This window comes from Xyrauchen texanus, chromosome 9, assembly GCF_025860055.1.
Source record: "Xyrauchen texanus isolate HMW12.3.18 chromosome 9, RBS_HiC_50CHRs, whole genome shotgun sequence".
Classification (NCBI taxonomy): domain Eukaryota; kingdom Metazoa; phylum Chordata; class Actinopteri; order Cypriniformes; family Catostomidae; genus Xyrauchen; species Xyrauchen texanus.
This window is the reverse complement of record NC_068284.1, coordinates 30,347,302-30,362,109: the sequence shown is the minus strand read 5'-3', so window position 1 is coordinate 30,362,109 and position 14,808 is coordinate 30,347,302. Positions and strand designations below refer to the sequence as shown.

At 37.3% G+C, this 14,808-nt stretch overlaps 1 protein-coding gene across 7 annotated transcripts; it reads left to right on the top strand.

Annotated features, from left to right (window-relative positions):
• Positions 1-13: 13 nt before the first annotated feature.
• Positions 14-14,686, top strand: LOC127649214 (serine/threonine-protein kinase PRP4 homolog). Of its 7 annotated transcripts, none has more exons than XR_007971271.1 (17): positions 14-274; positions 2,430-3,602; positions 4,927-5,067; positions 6,555-6,701; positions 6,789-6,870; positions 6,954-7,161; positions 8,235-8,308; positions 8,613-8,703; positions 8,836-8,983; positions 9,198-9,335; positions 9,472-9,625; positions 9,746-9,860; positions 10,085-10,236; positions 11,344-11,430; positions 11,594-12,424; positions 12,573-12,668; positions 12,937-14,686. XR_007971271.1 is itself a non-coding variant. In XM_052134218.1 (15 exons), the coding sequence occupies exons 1-15, from the start codon at positions 228-230 to the stop codon at positions 11,795-11,797; spliced, it is 2,961 nt and encodes a 986-aa protein (XP_051990178.1). In that variant the 5' UTR covers positions 14-227; the 3' UTR covers positions 11,798-14,686. The 7 variants fall into 7 exon arrangements, 2 of the variants coding, with proteins under 2 accessions (XP_051990178.1, XP_051990179.1); XR_007971272.1 differs by having other exon boundaries at positions 11,594-13,470; positions 13,973-14,022; positions 14,432-14,686; XR_007971270.1 differs by having other exon boundaries at positions 12,573-14,686.
• Positions 14,687-14,808: the final 122 nt, after the last annotated feature.

Below are 14,808 nucleotides of genomic sequence, written 5' to 3'. Positions count from 1 at the left end.
GGTTATGAGTCGATTCAGTTAGTGATTCAGTCTATTCACTTCGATATCTGCAAATGTGCCTTTACAATTGACTATAATGCATATAAAGAGGACAAGGCTGAGAAACTTTTAAAAAAAATATACGAGGGAAAGTTTGTTTCGTTATTTTGAAGTCAGACTGATTTCAACGGCCAGTTTGAATTAGTAGTCGACTATTTTCGCCTGCCGACTTAGCAGGAAAAATAAAGATGGCGAACATGGACGCGTTTGCCAAAACATTAGCAAAGGATTATGCGTAAGTGACATATTTACAGATTTAATGTTTATATATATGTATTTAAAGCTCTAAATATCTGGTTACATTTTTGTTAAATTACAAGATTTCAGCAAAACTGGTGTGATGTGCTTTCTTTAATACATGTTAGCCTTTCTCTAGTCAACCTGACCCGGCGTATTGTTTTTGTAGATACTTCAAAGGAATATTCCGGGTTCAGTACAAGTTAAACTCAGCATTTGTAGCATCATGTTGATTACCACATAAAATAATATTTAGATCACCCATCCTTTTCATAAAATATCAAAAATCCAGGTTAAAGAGCCACTTACAATAGTAGTGAATAGGGCCCATTTTTTCTCACTTTGTTACACGTTTGGTGTTCACAGTCAAAAATGACGGCCTATTAAAATTTGCTTGTAAACCTCTCATTGTGCTATATTATTACCAAAAATTGTATTAGATCAATTAGCACAGGTTTTGTATTTCTCTTTGTAGCTTACTGATCGTAGGCCTTATTGACCTGAGTTCATGCACCTCCATTTTTAAGTGGGAAAAAAAAGCATTATTTGTAGATACATTTGGCAATAATAAATAAAATATGAAAACATTCTGTACTATTTATCGCACTAGTGTGCTTTAATGTTTAAACAGGAAGTTTGTTTTGAAATGCTTTTATTTAGTAAATAATTGCACAAAGTCACACTTGTGCTGTTCCTGAACAAAAATAGCTGGCCTATAAAAAAATTGCTTATAAATCTCATATTATGCTATAATATTAACAAATATTGGACTAGATCTTTTTGTCAACTTGTTTTCGTTCAATTAGGATAGGGTTTGTATTTCTATTTGGAACTTACTGATCATAGGCATTATTGACCTGAGTTTATGCACCTATGTTTTTTAGTGAAAAAAGCATTATTTGTGGATAATTTTGGCAATATTAAATAAAATATGAAAACATTTTGTACTATTTATTCAAAAATTAGGTGCATAAACTCAGGTCAATGAGGCCTAAGCTCAATAAGTTCCAAACAGAAAATAAAACCTATTCTAAAAGAAAACGAGTTGACAAAAAGATCTAATAAAAATTTTGGTAATAATATAGCATAATGAGAAATGTATAAGCATTTTTGACCAGGATGACCACAAGTGTGACTTTGTCCACTTATTTACTAAATAAAAGCATTTCAAAATAAACTGCTTGGTTAAACATTAAGGCACACTAGTGTGATAAATAGTACAGAATGTTTTCATATTTTATTTTATATTGCCAAAATTATCCACAAATAATGCTTCTTTTTTTTTCACCAAGAAATTGAGGTGCATAAGCTCAGTTCAGTGAGGCCTACGATCAGGAAGTTCCAAATAGAAATACAAAACCTGTGCTAATTGAAGGAAAACAAGTTGGCAAAAAGATCTAATCCAATTGTTTTGATAATATAGCATAATGAGAGAAGCAATTTTAATAGGCTAGTCATTTTTGACCAGGAAGACCAAATTAGGAAAAAGATTATGACTGCACAAGGGTTAAATCATTGTCTTAGGACTTTTACTGTGTTACATCTTCATAGTTAGTATGAAGTATAGAGGTGTAAAATTTTACAACTTTACACTGTGGTATTTTTATCACCATTTTCTATTTCTGCTTGATTTAACCTATAAAAATTGCTTTCTTTGGTGTAACCTAATTATGTAGTCAGATTACATGAAATGTTGGACTGGATAAGAGTACATGATTTAGATGTTACCACATGATTTTTTAGGTTGCCCAACACATTAAAACCAAGTTAACACTCATATTGTTTGCATCTTGGGGCTATACTTTTAAAACAGTGAATAATTTAATGTTTACTGTCTGGCACCATTCACTTCCATTGTAAGTGCTTCAACTATAACCCAGATTTTTGCTTTTATTTTAAAGAAAAAGAGGGACAAGTCAAAATCCATCTTTGTAAGAATCAACATTATGCCCTAAATCAAATGCTTTCGATTGAACTTGTATTGAACATGGAATATTTCTTTAAATGAGCAAAATTTAAACTGATGGCTTCAATAACTTGTTACTTTGTCATGTATATTCAGACAGTCTAGCAAACAAGAATATATTTGTTGTGATAGTTGGAAACGGTTGGAAAGTGTATGTATTAATTTACTGCTTCGCACTCTCTGTCAGGCATGATGAGGTGAGCTCTGACAGTGTGGATGAGAATGAAGTTGTACCTGGTGAAGAAAGAGCTGTTAAAGTGGAATACATAGATATTGCCAGTGAAGAAAGACACAAGAGAAGAAAACACCAACATCGAAGCAAACACAGAAAATATAAATATCCATCATCTGATGAGAGGGATCACAAACACAAGCACAAACACAAACATAAGCGCAAACGCAGAGACTTATCCAAGGATGATGGAGACTATTCGACAAGCTATGATGGTAAAGTCATCTCTCCAAAGAGATCCAGGCTTGATGACCTTGCTGCTTTAGAGGATCTAGAGAAACAGAGGGCCATGATTCAAGCAGAGCTTGATAATGAGCTAATGGAAGGAGCTGTGCAATCAGGTATGGGACTGATATTACAGGGTTATAACACAGACTCAGAGGAGGATGGTGTGATCAAGGAGGATGTATTTTCTAAGGACCATGGGGACCATCAGCCAACAAGGGACATTGGAAGATCTCGACAGGATCAGAAAGATGAGGAAAAGATTGTTTCTTGGCAGGAAGGCAGAAGCACATCTGATGACATGCCAGTCCAGCAGCATAAGTCAGAAAAAAGAAGTAATACTATGCTAGATATTAGCGGTCCCGGCCAGGCAAGGGAAAGGAGACGATCCTGGAGCATAGAGAGATCCAAAGATGTGAGGTCCAGATCTCCTGTGATATCCAAAGGACCGTTATCAGGTGAAGCAAAGATTGAGCGAAAAACGACCAATGCTGAAAGACCCACACAGTCTGATCAGCAAAGTGTTAAACACAGAAATGCCAGATCTTCAGAGAGAAGGAGCAAGTCTAGATCTAAAGAAAGAAATGTCAACTTGCCAGAAGTTGAAAGAGACTGTGAGAGAGAGACAAAATCAATCAAGACACCATCAAAAGAAGCCTGGTCTGGAAAAGAGAACAGATCTCCTAGCAGAAAACAAGGTTCAGATCCAGAACAACAGACCTCCACTGTACGGGCAAGGGCCCACTGCTCCCCTGAACAATTCCCAGTTAACCAGAGCACAGACAGGGGATCCAGACAGGACAGATCTTCATGCCACAACAGATCCCCTCCCAGGAGAGGCAGATCTCGATCTGCTGAAAGGAGATGGAGAGAAGAAGACCATCAGAGGCTTTCTAATGACAGGTTAGACCCTCTTTGTCTTTTATGATAATTCTCTCATTTACTCGCCCTCTTGCCATCTAAGATGTATATGACTTTCTTCTGCAGAACACAAAAGAAGATTTTTAGAAGAGCATCTCCACTATGTAGGTCCATACAATGCAGGTGAATGGTGGCCTTTGAAGCTACAGTCAGAGATACAGTCAGCGTAAACATAATCCATCAGACTCCAGTGGTCAATGTCTTCTGATGCAATCCAGTTGGTTTTGGGAGAGAACAGACCAAAATGTAACTCCTTTTCCACTGTACATCTTGACAGCAGTCTCCTTGGCAATCATGATCATGCATAGTGACTGCAATGGCAAGATGTAATGTTAAAAAGGTAGTTATATTTTGGTTTGTTCTCACCCAAAACAATTTGGACCACTTCAGAAGGCATTGATTAAACCACTGGAGTCTTATGGATTACCTTAATGATGACTTTATCTCCTTTTTGGAGCTTCAAAAGCCTGATTACCATTCACTTGCATTGTATGCACCTACAGAGCTGAGATATTCTTCTAAAAAGCTTTGTTTATGTTCAGCAGAAGAAAGCAAGTCCTACACATTTGGGATGGCATGAGGGTGAGTAAACGATGGGAGAATTTTCATTTTTGGCTGAACTATACCTTTTAAACTCTGTTCATAGACCTTATTCACAGCAGCACCATCTTTATGTTTGATGGGAATGACAACGAGGCTGGGGTATCAAACTCCGTTCCTGGAGAATTCCTCAAACCAGAATTAAACACACCTGAAGCAGCTAATCAAGGTCTTCTTCAGAAGATTACAAGGAGGCATTTTGGAGCAGGGCTGGAACTATATTCTGCAGGGCTCTAGGAACTGAGTTTGACACCCTTGCTGTAAGGGATAGATGTACAGACTCTTCAATAGGTTGTTCAGTTTATAAAGTGTTTTTGGATTGTTTTTCTGATGACACATTGAAAAAAATATCTTTCCAAGAAATTTCAGTAGACAAAAAACTCAAGATAATGTAAGTTGTGAAAAATTAGATATGATCTAGGAGCTTTTCGATATCTTTATCCTGCGCATGTCATTGAAGAGATGGTAAGTCTTTTCCTCACAGCCTCGTTTTCATTTACGTCATAAATCAAAGATGGTGCTTCTGTGAATAAGGTCTTTTGCAGTGTTTAATAGAAATGTGTGGTTCCTTTTACTTTGCATGTTGTAAATAGTTGAATCAGAGTTAATTTGCAATGACTTCCATATTCTCCTATAATTTAGTAATAATAGTACAGTAATAAATTATTACTAATATTGTTTTGTTCCAACCTCTGTTTATTGACAGGATGCGATCTCGTGATGTGGCAGGGGGCCGTAGAGAGTTGAGCCCATCTCTGAGGTTCAGACAGAGGTTAAACCGCTCCCCTCCCAGACGGACCTCCCGTTCTCCTTGGAGACGCAGTAGCCGGTCTCCTTTTAGAAACAGGTGTTTGTGGTGTTCTTTTTCATCTTCTAAAAGGAATATTTCGCCCAAAAATGAAAACTGTCATCATTCACTCAACCTCACGTTGATCCAGACCCATATGACTTTCTTTGCTCCATGGTACACAAAAAGACATTTTAGGCAGAATGATAGCCTTAGTCACCATTCACTTTCATTGTATGGATTCAATGAAAGTGAATGGTGACTGAGGCTAACATATCTAACATCTCCTTTTGTGATCCATGGAAGAAAGTAAAATGGTTTGAAACAATGTGTGAGTGACTAAATGCCAATGGCCTTTGGCCCACGTATTACCCTTGGGCCAAACTAGGCCGACCGGGGATGAGGCGTGTTCAATGTCAAAGGTGGAGTTTCGCCAAACTTCCCAGGTTATGTATCAGCACACAACGGTACAGGTTCGGGGGGGCGCCAGCACAGAACAAATCCGTTAAAATTGACAAATCGGTGCTCAAAGAAATTACTTTCCATGGTTCGGTGAACTTTCATAGGCGGTGTGCTGAGAAATCGCCACGCTGTTAGTGGAGAGACCACTTGGGACACCATGGCAGTTACAGTTGGTGAGTTGTCACCATGCTAACTTATCTTGCTTTTTGACATTCAATATAAACCTCAGCTTGAACTTCCCTCTTGTGAATTGGGCAAGGTGCGTGATGTTGGCACTGCAGTGGCATATTAAGGGCGGGTTTTTTGGCAATGCTGTGGAGTTATTGACCCGAAGGTGATAACAGAGTTTCAAGGTTTAAGGCTATTGACCACGGATGGCCAGTTGATAGCCCTGGCTTGCACTGGCCTGATAGTGGAAAAGCAGCTAATAAGAGGATATGAATTATCCAAGAGGCACCAAAATTTCAAGTAAATACACAATTAATAATGTATAAATAATAATGCATATACTAGGAATATATACATATATACAAATGTATATGAATATATACATTTAAAGTAATTTTGCAGTCGAATACTCAGTCGAAAACAAGTAATCAATTCCTTGAAATGTAGAATTTAAGTAACATTTGAACCTGTTTTTCCTATAAAACAAAAATATTTTTCCTAAAAACCAGCACTATGCATAAACAACAAGATAAAAAAAATATATAATAAAAAAAAAACATTTGTTCTCACACAGAAACATACATTCCAAGTCTTCTAAAACGATACAATCACTTTAAATTATGTCAGAATTTTATTTTTGGGAGAACTAATTTAGGTGAAAGAAGAATTTCAATGTTGCAATGTTCGAGTAGTGTTTTTACCAGTCGAATATTTAAAGTTGAACGAGTACTCAATTAATCGATTACTCATCCACATCCATAATTTAAAGCAGAACGAGTACTCAAATAATCGATTACTCGTGCACATCCCTAATAAAACCCAGTAAAGGTACCATACATTTATCTAGAGCTCTCTCCAAATCGTTGCCTTTATGAAATGTTAAACATTAAAACTTCATAAATATTATGTGGATCTAGAGAGCGGGACAGGACGGATCGCAGACAGCAGTTGCATTCTGAATCACAGAAGAGGTGGAAGAGAAGAAGCAGGGAAAGAGAGGACTTGTTTAAGGGCAGTCTGTCTGAAGGCATGAAGGCTGATCAAGACGACACAGATGATGAAGTGTGAGTGTTCAATAAATGTATTTTTTTATATTGTTAAGCTCACTTGGACTTAATTATGAATAAAAGCATGCTTTGATCTTTGTTTAGGCTTGAGGACTTTGACATTGATGAAGAGGATGAGGAAGCTTTGATAGAGCAGAGGAGACTTCACCGCTTGGCCATAATGCAGGTCAGAATATTTCTCATCACTGCTATAGATTCTGCTTCTGCAGATATAAATGGAACATCTCTATACTATTTTGTCCTGTGCAGAAATATAAGTCGGGGACAGAGGACAGTAACATGTCAGGACTCTCAGAGCATGGTAGTCCTCAAAGCAGCAGTCACAGCCGATCGCCGTCCCCTGATGATATCCTTGAGCGCGTGGCCGCTGATGTCAAAGCCTACGAACAAGAGAACCTGGACACGTTTGAGGACAGTGTGAAGGCGAAGCATAATCTTGTCTCTCAAGAAAAAGATGGTACGTTATCTGCTTTGAACTCAACCCACAAGTCTGATAATGTTATATTCCAAATCTGAGGATGATAACTTAAAAACCCAATATATTTAGTAAGCATTATATAAGACAATGCCATGTGTTTTTTTAGATTTACAAAAGGTTTACTACAGGAATGAAATCTTCTCAAATACAAGTCCATTCACGTTTTTTATTGTTTTTATATGCTGCCCCATTTATGTGTTTTTCTGCAGTCTGTAAGTAATTTATACTTGAGACACATTGATGTGCCTCTAATTATTATTCTTTGTCTATATTCTGGCCATTGACTTCCCTCTTATCCGACTGCCATAATGACGCCTATATTGACACCCAGCAGTCATCTTTGTTGTTGCATCAAATGTCCTTCTTTAAAAACAAGTACAATAAACCTTTTTCATGATCTCACATGGATTCTTTCAACAAATTTCATTAAAAAATACAGTAGGTAACAGGTGCACACTATGGCGAAGTTAAGCATGCTAGCTAGCAATAGCTCCATGACAGCAGCATGTAAACATTATAAATTAAACATTATCTACTCCAAATATCTTTCAATGATCATCGAGTGGTTATAACAGCATTATTATGTGGTTATAATATAACAGCAAAATCACAAAGGTTATTTTCCCAGTTAAAAAAGTTTTACACATAAAGTGTTGAAGACTTCAGTCATATCAGTTGTCTAGAAAAAGCCATTTTATTGTACAAAAGGGTGCTCCTCCCTTTTGGTGTCCACCATGTTGAGGTCGCATGACCAGCTGAATACTACTTAGTAGCTCATACCACCCTTATTACTAGATATTTTTGACATTGGCAAAAAGGATAGGATATTTCTGCAATGGCATTGTTAACCGAAAACATATACTTGATGATACATCTACATTGATGGGTGTCAGTATGAAGTCCAAGACCACTGTCTTATTGGTTGTTTAGCAAGACGCAGAAGAGTAAACGAAACATGAGGCATGAAATATTTACTAGTTAATGCAAGGTGGTCCTATATGCTATCATTGAGCCTTAGTTCCTTTCATTGCATCATTGTTCTTTTTCTTTAGGTGCTAATCTGAAAAAGCCACCAGCCCCAGATATGTTCACAGAGTCGGATGACATGTTTGCTGCTTACTTTGACGTGAGTAGCCAAGTTCAGGCTTTCCATTGCATGCATGCTTTGCAAGCACCAGAATTTGATTGAATTTGTCCATGTAAGGGGATCTCTTCAGGTAGAGTTGCATAGTCCTGTGCAAACTGTTGTTTCTCTATTGGAAACTTTGTTCAAGTCTTTTTCCCTTGTGGGTAATCTGACTCCATGGCGCTCACTCAAGGCCCTTCAGACTTTGAAATAGTCTCTAACGCTGTCTTTTATCGGTGAACTTTTTAATCAACTCTCTGAATTTAATTGTGATAATGACAATTCAAATGTAATCTCTCCACAGAGTGCCAGGTTACGGGCAGCTGGTATTGGGAAGGACTTCAAGGAGAACCCAAGTCTTCGAGATAACTGGACAGATGCACAGGGCTATTACCGTAAGTTTTTTTTTATCCAGCCTGTTTTGCAGAAAATTCTGCATGTAAATCTTTGGATTAAAAAGGCCATTTTAACTTAAATGATTGTAATTATGAAATAAAGCTGAAAATAATATCCCTTCACATGTTCAGGTGTTAACATTGGCGAGGTGTTGGACAAACGGTATGGAGTGTATGGCTACACAGGTCAGGGGGTCTTCAGTAACGTGATCCGAGCCAGAGACTTGGCCCGAGCCAATCAGGAGGTGGCAGTGAAAATAATACGCAACAATGAGATGATGTAAGACATTTCGTAATCCTAAAATACTCATTGCAATCACCTCTGTCTGGCACAGTTTGCTTCTTGTGTGGTTTTCATATCAAACTAAAATGTATGGTGTTGGTTATGTCTACAATGTTTTTTCCCAAATAGTTTGTGTTGGAGGTTTATATTTTAAATAGTTCTGATCTTGTAGCTGTATAAGGTTTCAGAGCAGACATGTTTTGTCCCACAGGCAGAAGACAGGCCTCAAAGAGCTGGAGTTTCTTAAGAAACTAAATGATGCTGATGCAGATGATAAGTTCCATTGTTTGCGGCTCTTTAGACACTTTTACCACAAGCAGCATCTGTGTCTGGTATTTGAACCACTCAGGTACATGACAATCAACATATTCTAATAAATAGCTTCACTCAAGGCAGCTTCAGTAATACCAGCTCAGGACAAAATGATTGGTTCTATTGTTACAGAATAGGTCATCAGTGAATGTATGCTTGTTTTCTGGCTTTAGCATGAACCTACGAGAGGTGTTGAGAAAGTATGGCAAGGATGTTGGGCTACACATCAAGGCTGTGCGATCATATAGCCAGCAGCTTTTCTTGGCCCTCAAACTCCTCAGGCGGTGCAATATCCTGCATGCTGATATCAAACCTGACAACATCCTGGTGAGACGCATCTATCCTGTGACTAGTCTCAAATCTCGATCAGTCTGTCTTGAGTTAAACATCAGTCTCTCTGTTGATCTGTATATCTAATAATATAAATGTGTTTGTCTCTCCCTGAAGGTGAATGAATCTAAGACCATTCTGAAATTGTGCGACTTTGGATCAGCGTCACATGTGACTGAAAATGAAATAACACCATATCTGGCCAGCCGCTTCTACAGAGCACCTGAGATCAGTACGTCTGCTACCAACTGAATTGAGATGAATTGAGTCCCTTTAAAGGAGACATCTTTTGATATTTTTTTCAAAAGTAGGAGTCTTAGTGTGTATAAATACAAAGTGTTTTATAGGTCGTAGACATTTTTACTTGTGCAATACACAAGATTGGATAAATGTGTTTTTTGCTTCAACTAGAATTAATTTTCTTAGCTGATTCTATTTTTATTTATTTTTTTGCAGTCATTGGAAATTCATATGATTACGGAATCGATATGTGGTCTGTAGGCTGCACTCTCTATGAGCTGTACACAGGAAAAATCCTTTTCCCTGGAAAGACCAATAACCACATGCTAAAACTTGCCATGGACCTAAAAGGAAAACTGCCTAATAAAGTAAGAATTAAGTTACCATCCATTAGATTTTAGAGCTTAAAGCTGCTGAATGCGATTTTTATTTTAATTTTTATGGAAATGTATGCAGAAAATGTTCCTTATCCCTGAAAGATATCACTGAAATAAGAGTTCTGAGTCATCTCAGTAGACTATGTAAACATCAGACAAAAATGTGACGTGGGCTGCAGACACATTCTTTGATCAGCTAATCAGAACACTTTGATGTGCTTTCTGCCTGTCGGTCATTTTGCGTATTCTTATATGTAGTAGATGAAGCATAACATTCAGGTTTAATGTCATATTGTTACTGTCAAGGCTACTGTTGTGTTTGGTGAGAAGGATATAGCAGCAGGCAGAGCTCCAAAATGGGGCGTGAGCTCCAAACCGCCAGCAAAGATATAGGGAGACACTAACCTAACTCTTTCCCTAACCCTTACCGTGAGTGAAAGTGACACCCTTTTAGCGTAACCCAGCCCCCTTCTTGAGTAACCTGCCCTCTTTTGGAGATTCCACCTCATTTGGAGATCTCCGGCCTGTAGCTATACCTACTTAGGTGTGACAACTGTGAAAAGACGCAATTCTCTACTGTTCAGTGTTGATCTCAACACTATCTTTGGAGGGAGGTGTTTTGGAAAGCGTGGGTATGTCTAATTTAATCCTTAATTGCATGTGAATTTCACACAAAAAAGCACATCATATTTATGTACATATTGTACATATTATTTTTCATATATCAAAGAAATAATGCAACAAATCTAGAACAGGATTCATAATCTACACATAAGCTGCACAAGTATTTTCTTAGGCATTTATTGAGTCTAAATAGATGCACATCATTTCAGTAGTACACCCAATTGACAATAGTCATATCATTCTGTTCATGTGTTGTAATTGCTATAGATTAATTTGAGCATGTATATTATGTACTGTATGTGTACGCGCATGAAGTACAGGGTCACTAAAGACCCGATGTATGAGTTTAAGGGTTAATGTCTCAGTCTTGTGGAAGTTCCAGAATAGCTAAAATCGCTTACAGCTCCTTTCAATGAAATATTTGAAATAAGCTAGTACCTTGAACTAGCCTACATTTTTTTTTGATATTCACAGATGATCAGGAAAGGTCTGTTCAAGGACCAGCACTTTGACCAAAACTTAAACTTTTTGTACACCGAGGTTGATAAGGTCACCGAGAGGGTAAGCATTTGAGTGTTCTGTTAATGTTCAATTCTAACTATGAAATGTCCCATGTAAATTACTTCAATTTTAAGACACTTATTTTATCTAAATATTACTCTAAAGCGATCTGCCTTTTCCACTCTGTCTCACTCTCTTCCTCTCCCCATCTATTTTTCTACAGGAAAAGGTCACAGTTATGAGCACTATTAACCCAACTAAGGACCTGCTGATGGACATGGTAGGTCGCCAGGCACTACCAGAGGACCAGCGAAAGAAGGTGGTTCAGATCAAAGACCTGTTGGACCAGATCCTGATGCTGGACCCCACCAAACGGATCAGTATCAACCAGGCATTACAGCATCCTTTCATCCAAGATAGAATATGACCATATCAGCATACCTCAGAGACTCTGCCAGCTAAAGATGGTTTTGTATCTGCAGAAATGACTCAGATGGCAAAAGACGCTTTAAATATTACATTGGCATTTTGGAAAATGATGCTATTTGTTCAGATTTGTAGTACTTTTCAAAGTAGGGGACAGTCAATTTTACACTGTAAAATTTTAAGCTGTAAAGAGAAAATTCTATCAAGATATTCTATATTGTTCAGATTGCATGTTTTATCTACCCAGCTACTTGTTGGTCAATAGCAGCTAAAATTATATTGATATCAAATATATTTCACATTATGCTCAAGGTTCAGAATGTAAGGATGTCTGTCTGTGTGCTAAGATTGCACACATTTGTTATATTTTACTTATTGTTAACCAAATATTACTCGACCACTCAAGGACTATTTAGAGTGGCATCAATCAGGTCAGCATAAATGCTGTCTATATCCACCCTCCCTTAGGTGTGAGAGTGAGAACGCAACCTGGTGTTCAGGCCCTCGGCATGCCCTTGTCCTAGGTGTGTTTCTGCTGAATCTGAGGTCTTGGGTCCTGCTTGACCTCATCTGCAGGGAAAGCCTCCTCTGTAAAGGCAGGTTGTGCATCTCTATCAGTACACTGAAGGTAAGCTTACCCATCCAAAAGAAATGGGGTTGTCCTTATGCATCCTTGTACATATGTCCTATTGGCTTCTGCATGTTTACAAAGTGCAAATTAGAGAAATGGCTATTCATTGAGACCCTTTGTCACTATGTGCTGGTGTTTCTCACAGAGCCATATCTGTCCATCTGATTTAAATGGACTGGATGATAGTTTCTCAAAAATGGATGGAATCTCTTGAGCAAAACGGTTGCATTAAAAATTAAGGGTAAGAGTGAAGGGGAACCCAAATATTTGTAATGAACCAAGCACCTTCAGTGTACTGTCTCTGATAGACATAATATACCTTTTTTCAGAGTTGTGTTTCCACTCAGTTTCTTTGTAGAAAACTAGAAGTGTGTGCTCTTTGAAACTGCATGTGAATATGTCAAATGTATTGCTTTAAATGCACTACTGTATAGTGTGTTTCGCTATGAATAGGCAATTTTGATATCCGTGACTTTTCGTGTTTGTGATCATGTTGTCTTTTGATACAGGGGTATTCCTGCTCTGATCTATGAATCTGCTTGTTACAAGCGGTAATTGCTTCTTTACTTCATATCTCAATTCTTTTATGTTCCAAGAAGTTAAACGAGTCGCACAAAACATAGCTCATGTGTGAAGATTTCTCTCTGTTATCGTTTACAAAGAAGTCCGTCCTGCATGGTAATGGAATAATTTGAATTTACTGTAAGTTCACATTATTTGTTATCATAAAGTAATATACAATAAAGATGTTTTGTGGTTGAAAAATCCAGAAAACATGATTTTAGACCTCCTATGGCTCCTACAACTTACCTGTCTTTCAGAAATTCCATGTCAGTTAATCATTGCTTTAACCATGTAAGAACATAATTCAGTTCTTATGACAGGAAAAGTATGGCCTGTTTTGTTTCACCAACACTAACTGCTGTTTGTGCTGTTTCTCCCACTGTTCTTTGTGTTCGAGTATATTCTCTGGCCAATGGAGACTCTTGGCTGCCTGCCTCTGCTTTCAAAGGGACAAGACCTCTTCAAGGCCCTTTACCCAGGTCACTCCTTAAGGCATGTTTAGATCCAACACAAAGCAATGCTCTGAATAAGACATTAACAGCCATTTGAGGGTACTGATGCTTAAGAGCGTTGTCCTGTGTGAACGGCCCCTTATATTTGTACATTACATTAACTTAGATGGAACTTGTACATTATATCTAAATTTAGATGGAAGATATGGTCTTTTAATTTTCTAAGGTTATGATTAAAAAAATTCTGTAGTTTTTTTATTTTAGTTTTAATAGTTCTACCCGCTAGGGTCAACCCAAGTTGTCTTCAATATGGTGACAGAATAACTTGCCAACATGCACCTTCACGTGGACTCAGCGTTTGCTTTAACTATCGGGATTAACCATAGAGGTTTATTATTAGACAGCTGTCACACATTAAATAATCACCATGTACATTAGCTGATCATTGTGCATTTCCACAGGATGTTTCAAGAACGTGTGCTTTCTATAATTTACCAAGATACTGGTATATTTATTCTTTGTATTTTAGGTGCTGTCGATTTAGAGAAGACTCTTAAAGGGAATCGCATCTGGAAAAAGGTTTCTGTTTTAGAGAGTGCTCTTAAAGATAATTACGCTTTTGATTTTAAGATGACAGCAAGTAGTTTTTAAAGTAGTTTCTCCTTTTAGCCTATTTACAGTCTGACAAAGTTAGAGACTCTGCTATTATTTTTGTCCACATAAATGTTTTCTAAAATATGACTGACTTTTGAGCAAATAATTCAAGCTATTTATGCAGTATAACCCTATACCTACACCTAAATTTACCTAAATTTGCTATTACAAGCAATGAATGTTTAGAATTAAAATTACTCTTAATAATGGTGCAACAGTCATACAAACTTTAGCAACCAAAAGGTAATAATTTTACTTTTGTTTTTGAGAAATATGTTTGCATGTCATCCTCAAAAGTTTGTATCCCAAACTAACCATTTCAATTCTATTTCAGGGTAAGTCTAAAAATTCTTCCCTACTCTCATGACCACATATGACACCAAGTATGAGAGATATCTTGACTGCCAGCTGCTGTCCTACTCTATTATTGAAGTGCCTTTCAAGAGCTCATCTACTCATCCACTCATGGGAGAAATTGCCTACAACAACTGCACGGCATAACAATGTGTTTATTTTGTGTGAAATTTAAATTCCAATAATGTTCATTTTGCAGAATTAAACCAGACTATTAATAAATGGTGAATTTTAAATGACATATTGTTTAATGTCTTTTCATTTTTTCTTTGTAATGTCAATTTAGCTGATTAAACATTTAGCTGATTTAGTTCACCTAGTAAAACAATGTATCATGTAACTGACTCACTTTCATGC

Bases quoted from the DNA above. Each gene is read 5' to 3' on its own strand.
- LOC127649214 (XM_052134218.1), top strand. From the start codon at position 228: ATGGCGAACATGGACGCGTTTGCCAAAACATTAGCAAAGGATTATGC. The intron at 3,603-4,926 runs GTTAGACCCTCT...GTTTATTGACAG, and splicing joins CAGAGGCTTTCTAATGACAG to GATGCGATCTCGTGATGTGG. The intron at 8,984-9,197 runs GTAAGACATTTC...TTTGTCCCACAG, and splicing joins ATACGCAACAATGAGATGAT to GCAGAAGACAGGCCTCAAAG.